General features: G+C 41.2%; 1 protein-coding gene across 1 annotated transcript in view; it reads left to right on the top strand.

Moving 5' to 3' along the window:
* SETX (senataxin) overlaps positions 1 to 9,347 on the top strand; it is a 79,620-nt gene that overhangs the window by 27,756 nt on the left and 42,517 nt on the right. Inside the window, exons 11-15 of the mRNA XM_019641744.1 lie at positions 304 to 403; positions 5,272 to 5,442; positions 6,010 to 6,242; positions 7,139 to 7,306; positions 8,249 to 8,405. Coding sequence (XP_019497289.1) covers positions 304 to 403; positions 5,272 to 5,442; positions 6,010 to 6,242; positions 7,139 to 7,306; positions 8,249 to 8,405 — 829 coding nt within the window. The remainder of the gene's footprint in view (positions 1 to 303; positions 404 to 5,271; positions 5,443 to 6,009; positions 6,243 to 7,138; positions 7,307 to 8,248; positions 8,406 to 9,347) is intronic.

The following is a 9,347-nucleotide window of genomic DNA, read 5'->3' as shown; positions in this document are numbered from 1 at the left end:
TACGCCAACGCTGGCAACTCACGGCAGCCCAGCTCCAGGTTGAGCTGTTGTTCAGCATCTTAGCTGTGGAGGGCAGTGTCACTGACCCTCAAATGTGGGATCCGAACCGGGGCCCTCTGGCATCCCAAGCCAGTTCTTAACCATCACGCCACTCGGCCGGCCCCCAAATTAATTTTTAATGTTGCTGTCACCTGGGATTCTAGGTTCTGGATTTTACTGTTGCTTACTTTGGAAAATTGCGGTTTAGTATTGGCTTCCCAGAATGTGTTTGCTTTCTTAATTTGCTTTTATTGCTTTGTATAGGTGGCCCAGGAATGGATGAGCTCTCCAAATAAAGAAAAATTCCATCAGCTGCATTTACGAAAATATCCTGCAGATTATAAAAAATATTGGGAGTTTGTAGGTAAGTTCTTTCTTAATGTAACTTGGACATACCATATAATAATCGGAGATTTCTATTTTTTGTTTGCTTGTTTGTTTGTTTGTTTTAATTGGGGGATGGGAACAGCACTGGGGAATTGGGGGAAGGTAAACAGACAAGTTGCTGTTGTTTGGTTCTTCAGTCTAGTTGTGGAGGACATTGCTTCACTGGTCCAAGTTGGCACCATCATTGCACTCCTACTGGGTGAGGCAGATCAGTCGCCGGCTTCTGGACGGCCGCTCACGCTGGCTGCTGGCCACACACGGTAGCCCTTGGCAACCCACTGTAGCAGGGGCTGCAGCCTACGCCGTCGCCAGCGACCCACGGCAGCCCAGCTCCAAGTTGAGCTGTTGTTCAGCATCTTAGCTGTGGAGGGCAGTGTCACTGGCCCTCATATGTGGGATCCGAACTAGGGCCCTCTGGTGTCCCAAGCCAGCTCTTAACCAACTGAGCCACTCGGCCGGCCCCCGAGATTTCTATTTGAGGAAACATTATCATTGTTTGACTTTTCTGGGACATCCGTTTCCTAAGCTGAATTTATAACCTCTAACAAAGAGTGTTAAAGTCTTAATGAGGGTAAATACTGGGACAGTTATAAATATAAAATGTATAGTTTAACCATTATGTAATTAGAAAACCACAGGCTGGAGTGTCCATGGAAGCTGGACATGGGAAGAGAGGGTGAGTGAAGGGGCCTGACCAGGAAGGGGTGGGGAGGGTTGTAATAATAGTGTTTATAGATTCTGAGTAAATCTTCCTGATATGTCAGACACATATCTCATTTATGTATTAATTATAAATAAACCACAATTCAGAACTCTTTAAAATAAAAAGTATAAATCTACCCCCCACCCCCCAAAAAACATCCTACTCCATGGATTCACCTCAGAAAAGAAACACATGTATATATTTTGGGGGAAAGTTACTATATATTCATTGTAGAACATTCAGATAATAATAGCCAGCAGTAATATAAACATCGCCCACAATTCCCATTTTTCAGAGAGAATCCTGTGAACATAGTGTATATCTTACTGCCAGACTTTTATATGTGTGTGTGTGTGTGTGTGTGTGTGTGTGTGTGTGTGGTGGGGGGGGTGCATTTTACCTGTTTTGTGGCCATTCATTTATTCAGCAAGCATTTATTGGCTTTGTTTATATACCATCTGATACCAAATGACTCTAGATGCTGGGTATGGAGCTGTGAAGAAAACGTTAAACTCCTGCCTTCATGAAGCTTGCATTTGACTTATTTTCATTTAAAATATTGTAGATGTCTTTTCAGAGTTATTAAATAATCACAGTATATTTAATATTAGTTATTCCATTGTAAGTGGATTTCATAGTCCATTTATCCAGTCATTTTTATTTTTTTATTTAAAAAATTTTTTTAGCTGAACCATCCTACCACCTGTTGGCAGCTCAGCTGCAGCTCAGCTCGGGCTGGGACTCGAACCGCTGTTGCTCAGAGCTCGCACTTATCCAGTCATTTTTAGTTCGACATGTACATTGTTTACAGCTTTTCACTATTAGAACACCCTGAGTAAATCTTTTTGCTAGGTCAGACAGATGCACGTTTTTAGACTTTTGATTCATACTGCCCCTGCCTACAAGAAGGAATATCAATTTCACTTCTCATATAGGATATAAGAGCGTACATCGCCCTCATTTGCTAGTTTAAACTTTTTTTCCAATTTTAATATATGAAAATGCGTATCATTTGAGGTTGTGGTTTTTGTCCCCAGATGTTTACTGGTCGTTTGTATTATTGAGTTTGGGGGACAAGGATAATTGTTCATACCCTTTTTCCTTCTGTTAGGGAGGTTGTTTTCTTCTTAATTTGTATTTATCATTGTAATGATATTTATTTCAATTTCATTATTTGCTGTTTAATTTCACATGCAGTTTTTGAGGCAGAGACAGTTTTTATCTTCACATATTCAAAACTACCATATTTATTTCTTTATGGTTCTGACCTTGGTCTTAGAAATGAGATCAATACTTTTATATTTTCTTGCACTATTTTTATATTTTTTAAATATTTAAATCACTAATTTATCTGGCATTTCTCTTGATCGGATGATAGAATCACATCGCATTTAACATGTCTGTAGTTCATCAATGTTGTGTGCATGTTTGGTTTTTTTTATTGCTGTGGTAATGTATCATTGTACGAATATATCACAGTTTTGCTGCTGATAGACATTTTTTTCCGCAGTTTTGACCTCTGTATCAGGGCTCCCCAAGACCATCCCCAGGATGGGTGATGCACTAGGAAGACCTGCTGTGTCAACTCTTACAGCGTTTTATGGATAATACCATTGTGATCATTCTCGTGTCTCTTAGTGTTTTCTTGAGGGCTTTTTTGTTGAGTCTGTGCCCAGAGTGGATTGCTGAATCTCAGGGGATGCCTGATTCAGCTTGGGTGGGTAATGCCGAACCTGATTCCCCAGCAGTGTGTGAGAAGTCACCCCCCGTCTTCACCCATACATTTGTACTGATTGTCGTGAATTTCAGTGATTGGTGTGTGTGTACTGATGGCCTTTTGCGGTTTTATTTTGTAATAGCCTTTGTAATAATCAGGGAGGTTGAGCACCTTTTCATATATTTAGTAGATGCTGCAATAACCTCTTTGGGTAAGTGCTTATTCAAGGCTCCTGTTCATTTTCTGTTAAATGTCTTGGGTTTGGTTTTTTTTGTGGGTTTTTTTTTGTGGTTACTGCTCTGTGCCTCATTTAAGAAACCTTTATTCCCTGCTGCAGGTTGTAAATACATTATCTTAAACATCTGGAAGAGGTGTCAGCAAACCGCAGTTTGCAGATCTCCCCCATATCCTGTTTTGTATTGCCCTGCAGGAAGGCTTTTACATTGCTAAAGGGCTTTGAAAAAAAGATGACGAATATACAACACACACCATACATGGCCTGCAAAGAAAAGGTTTGGCTTTTCACGGAACAAGTTTGCCAACCCTTTTTCTGGAGCATCAGTTATTTTATCAACCTGCAGTCGATTTTTGTGCATGAGTGAGATGTAGGGATCATGTTTAATTTTCTTCCAAATGAAGATGGAGTTATCCCAGTGCTGTTTATTGAGAAGACTATCTTTTCTCCATGCTCTGCAGTGCCATATTTGTCATAAATCTAGTGGCCATTGAATGCATGGATCTTTCTCAGGACTCATTTCTTATTGGGTCATTTGCCCACCCTTGTGCCCAAATCTGTCACATTGCCTGATTAATTAGTCTAGCTTTATAAGAAGCGTTAATAGCCAGGGCCCAAGTCTGCCTACCTTGTTGTATGCCTTAAGAATGCCTTGGTTAGTAGTGTCATTTTAGAGAAAAAGAAAGTGAACATTTGCTAAGAATTGACATCTTTCTAATATTGATTTTCTAAATAATGCGTAAGGTATATATCTTCAGTGATTTAGGTTTACTTTCAATAATGTTTTAGTTTTCTGTGGAGAGGTTTGGCAGATTGTCTTTGGTTAGATATTTTTTTTCTTGTCATTTTTAATTTTATTTCAGTGACTACTAAGGGATACAGACCTAAAAACTTCATAATAAAATAATATTTCATTGCTAAAATATTATCAATAATATCAGATAGCTAATCGTTGTTCAGGTTTCCCCTTTCCCCATAAATAACAATTTTTTTCATCCTGATTGAATTAAGATCCAAATTACGTTCACTCATTGACACTGGTTGTTATGTCTTTTTAAACTACAGTGCTCTCATTAATGTTTTTTTCTTCGTAATTTATTTGTTGAAGAAATTGGGTCATTGACCCTGTCTAGTTACTCACTTCTGGATTTTGCTGATTGCGTCCCCCTGGTGGTGGTGTATGTTTTTCTATCTTGCATTTCCTGTACATTGATAATTGGATCTAGAGGTTTGATCAGATTCAAGTTAGATTTATTATTTTTGGCCAAACTATTAATATTTCATAGTTGGTGGTATTTTCCTTTATCAGGAGGCTCATGCTGTCTAATTTCTCTTTTTGTAACATTACAGCTGTTGATGCTTAATGCTTTGGCTGATTACTAAAGGACACAAAATGGTCGTATTTTTATTTGATCATTTCTTATTAGCTGGACTAGTTCTATAGAGAGAAATTTCTCCATATTATTTGCTGACTTAGTGTTATACTTTATAAAGAAAGGTAGAATAAGTACCTGACTCCGGACCAGTTTTCAAAATAATGAGTTAATTCACTGCAAGCACTGGTGTTGACCAATGAGGTTTTTAAAAATTATTATTTCAAATACGTTGATTTAAATCTACTTCTCTTTCAATCCATTGTAACTGGCTCCTTTATATTAGCTCTGAGCTGCTTAGCGAGGACCATACTAGTCTATGAGACCTCTCTGTATATGAAACTCAAGCTAGTACATTAGTAGAGGTGAATAAAAAAAGAACCAACTGTAAAAGGAAAACTAGAAACAAATGGATAATTACATATGACATCACCTTTTGTTTTGGTTGAGTACTTAAATTTTTTCCTATTTTTAAACCACTTCTCATTTTTTCTTCCCTGTTTTGGAAACTATACCTCAGTTTATACTTATGCAATTTTAGTAGTTAGATTAAAACTTCTAGTGTGCATCCTTGATTTATCAAAGTATAGTTTCAAATGTCTATTTTGGCTTTTTAGCAGTTTTTAAGAAACATTTTATGATATTGTATAATCTATTTGAAAATGTTGACTGGCTTCGATTACCATTTTGAAGTATAGACGACGTCCTCTAGTGCTGTACACGTGCTTGAACTTAGGACAGGGTTTAGTTTCCTTTAAGTTAATCTTATTTAAAATAATTCTGTTACAATAAATGCTGACTTCTTATTGTTTCATAGTTTATCTTGACGAATGTGAACTAGCTAAACAGCTTCATCCAAAGGAGAATGATTTGGTGTTTTTGGTTCCTGAAAGACTGAGTGGAGAGAACGACATGGAGAGAGACGCCCTGCAGAAGCCCCAGGCCTATCACTGTGGTTACGTCCACAAGTTCCGCCGCACCTCAGTCAGTAAGTGAATGGTGGGGCATCGGAGAGGCCGTCGGATCCGCTCAGCTGTGTTTTCCAGCCGTGTGCTTGCTCCACAACCGACCCTTACACAGCACGGGTTTGAACACGTGGATTGTTCCACTAAATACCGTAAATGTATTTTTTTCTTCCTTATGATGTTTTTAATGACATCTTTTCCCTAGCTTTATTGTAAGGATACAGTGTGCAGTACATATAACAACAAAATATGTGTTAATCGACTGTTTATAGTACTGGTAATGCCCTGGTCAACAGTAGGCTATTAGTACCCCCTCCATCCCTCATCTTTTGCCCACCCCGTTTGTCTGCTTTCTTTGTAGCACCTACTTAGCACCACCTGACGTGTATTTGGTTCTCTGCCTCTCTCTCCTGAAAAAGAAGCCTATTGAGGCCTGGTTCTTAGGAGGCGTTTAGTAAATATTTACTGAATTATTTAAATCACACGTAACAAAAATCTAGATATAAGATGCCTAATTCTGAATAACCTTTTGAGCTGGACACTGTTATTCACTGGTAACTGAAGTTGCCTTTTCTCTTTCTTGGTGATAGTGCGTAATGGGGAGTCGGAGTGTTTCCTTTCCATCCAGAGTCAAGATAATTTGCCAGTCAAGCTAAATGAATTTGTGAAATGTATTGTAATCAGTTCTCTGGTGACTACACAAAGGAAGTTGAAAGCCATGTCTTTGTTGAGTGGTCGGAACCAGCTGGCCAGAGCTATCCTGAATCCAGACCCCATGGTCTTCTGTACAAAAGATTTACTGACTACCACGTCGGAGAGAATTGTGAGTGATGACTGGATGCTAACGGGGAAAGTCAGGACTTCTCCTGGCGGGATGTTGAGGCACCATGCTGTGTTGACCTGCTCTGCATTTGTGGGCGTCTGCCGCAAAGACACATTCACTCATGTCGTTAGCTTGGTTTTCATCCATATTGCAGAGTGTGTGTTAGCGTAGCCAGCTGCCCTCGTGAGGAGGAAGGTAATAGCACAGAATTGAAAAGATGCTTGAAGAGCAATAGTGAAATGTTGGCTGATCAGCCTGCTTAAGGTTAGGTCATAAAATTCAGGAGTAGGAGAACTGAGTGGTATGGCTGCAAGTACGAAGATGAAGTTGTCAAAGTGACATGTGTGGACATGTATCTCACTGTAAGTGCTGTGTGCAAGTGCCAGGAAGCTAACACAGAGAAAGGCAAAAGGAAAGTCGTATTTTTGAACTCCTGCTGTGTGCTAGGGTTTTCATATGCATTATCTCAGGCAATTCTCACCTGTCCCAGATTTAATGGATGACAAAGGCTGAGGCTAAGGGAGGTTAGGAGTTTAAGAAACCTAGCTTGTGAGGGAAACTGAGGTTTCGACTCATCTGACCCAAAATCCATGCCCTTTCCACTATATCATGTGTTAGGAAAGAAAGTCTTGGAATGATTTTACTAAGGAGAGAATTGACTAAAATGGGAAGAACCAAAGAATAAATAGAAGAAAAGTATAGACAGTTTATTGTTATCTTTATAAGGCTCATAAATAAAAATGCAGTCGTATTTATAGGTGGGCTGAAGTCTACAGACAGTTATAAGAGATTTTCTTTCCAGTCGTGAAAATGGTTTTTAGATTCAAGGTCACTTTGGGATCTTGCCTGATCTTTACAGGAAGGCTACCTCATTCTCCCTAATGTCTTCTGTATAGATTACCTACTTGAGAGATTTCAATGAAGACCAAAAGAAAGCGATAGAAACTGCATATGCTATGGTGAAACAATCCCCGTCAGTTGCCAAGATCTGTCTGATTCATGGACCACCTGGAACAGGAAAATCGAAAACTATTGTTGGCCTCCTCTACCGCCTCCTGACAGAGGTAGAGTTGCCGGGGGGACATCCGTGCCATTCACCGAGTGCATCCAGGAACTTGACTTGAACTGACTGGCATGTCAACAAGTGCTAACGTGCCTTTTCCCTTTACTTCTGTGTATCTCCTTGGTATCATGTGGACTTTATGGGTGAAGGGGATGGCAGAGGGAGAGAAGGTTATAACAAGTAAACAGAGCAGGAAATGCTGTCTTGGGTGAAACTAAACCCAAAGGCCAGAATGGTGGTCTCCTGGCTTTATTATAGGTTATTATAGATCATGTCGAATGCCAGGAGACTGTCTGGAGTGGCTTCCTGGGCTACATTTTGATTGGATTGAGTATTGAGTAAAATAGGTGGATAGTAAGGTCAGGCTCAAAGAAGTTATGATAAGATTTTCATGCCAGAGTAATTTTATATTTATTATTAAGATTTTATTGGGGAATTGGGGGAGGGGAACACCCAAGTTGGTGTCCTTCAGTCTTAGTTGTGGAGAGCGCAGCTAGCACAGCTCCAAGTCCAGTCGCCATCCGGCTGCCCATTGGCAGCTCGCGGTCGCTCAGCTCAGGGTGCCATGTTCAATCTTAGTTGCAGGTGGGCACAGCCCACCATCTTATGCAGGCGTCCAACCGGCATCCTTCTTGTTAGGAGCACGTGCTCTCACCAGCTGAGCCATCCCACCTCCTGTTGGCAGCTCTGCTCAGGCGCAGCTCACTGGCCCATGTGGGAATTGAACCGGTGATCCTGTTGCTCAGAGCTCGCGCTCTTAACCAACTGAGCCACTTGGCTGGCCCAGAGTAATTTTAATATCACTAAAATTGTAGATGCTTTTATTTTTAACTCTTTACAAGGGGAATTTTCAAACATACGTGGAAGTAGAGAAAAACTATAAAACTGCATACTGGTTCTCATCAGCGGTTTTTATTTGTTTGGTGTGTGTGTCAAACCATAGAACCCGAGGAAGGGGCATTCCGATGAAAACTCCAGCGCCAAAATCAAACAAAACCGTGTCCTTGTGTGTGCACCTTCCAATGCGGCTGTTGATGAACTTATGAAAAAAATCATCCTCGAATTCAAAGAAAGATGCAAAGACAAAAAGAATCCTCGGGGTATGTACTTGTGTGGGCTTGATTTGTTTGTTTTCAGAGCTTAGTGTGGGCAGCTTTGAACGACAGAGAGGAAACAGGTTCTGGCGCTGACTTCCGCACGGGGCGGTGGCTCACACGTCCTCAGCGATGCTTCTAGCAGATAGCATTTCCTCTGCCCAGCACTGGGCTGGGTACTGAGGTTTCAGTAGTGAACCCTTTAGAAGACAGCCTGATGATGAAGTAAGTGTATCAGTGGGCAATTAGAGTATAAAGCTGGCGGTTCTGTGGTAGGAGTAAAATGTGGGCGCTTGTACTTCGCACAGCTCTTGATTCAGTCAGAGAGGGTTCGGGATGGCTGTGGAGGAAATGATGTCTAAGATGAAACTGAAGAGTAGTTAGGAATTAGACATGGGGCAGTGAGGGGGAGGGGACTGGAGCAGAAGCTTCCGGAGGACCCAAGGCCGTTCAGTGGAGCTAGGCTGTACAACCTAGGCTGAGCTAAGCCCCACGAAGGCCAGGGCTTGGGACTTGTTCACTGGAGGGTCCCCAGTGCCTGACACTCTGGGGGGGGGCTTAGTAGGCACTTAGCGACTGAAAAGCCGGAGCTGTCATGGTTTATAGTTATTGAATGCTTCCATGTCAGTAAGCCTCGGAATAATCCTGTGAGTCAATCTCCCTCCTACCTACGTCTCATAGGAGGAGAAACTGAAGCGTAGAGATGTGAAGTACCCCACAGGGGAACCTATTCATTTATTTACTTATTTATTTATTTATTTTATTTTTTTTTTATTGGGGAATTGGAGGATGGGGAACAGACAAGTTGCTGTCATTTTGTTCTTCAGTCTAGTTGTGGAGGACGTTGCTTCACTGGCCCAATTTGGCACCATCATTGCGCTCTTCCTGGGCGAGGCAGATCAGTCGCCGGCTTCTGGACAGCCGCTCACTGCGGCTGCTGGCCGCTCA

Source organism: Hipposideros armiger, unplaced genomic scaffold (assembly GCF_001890085.2).
Source record: "Hipposideros armiger isolate ML-2016 unplaced genomic scaffold, ASM189008v1 scaffold_3, whole genome shotgun sequence".
NCBI lineage: Eukaryota > Metazoa > Chordata > Mammalia > Chiroptera > Hipposideridae > Hipposideros > Hipposideros armiger.
Note: the sequence above shows the minus strand (reverse complement) of the source record. Positions and strands in the feature narration are given on the sequence as shown.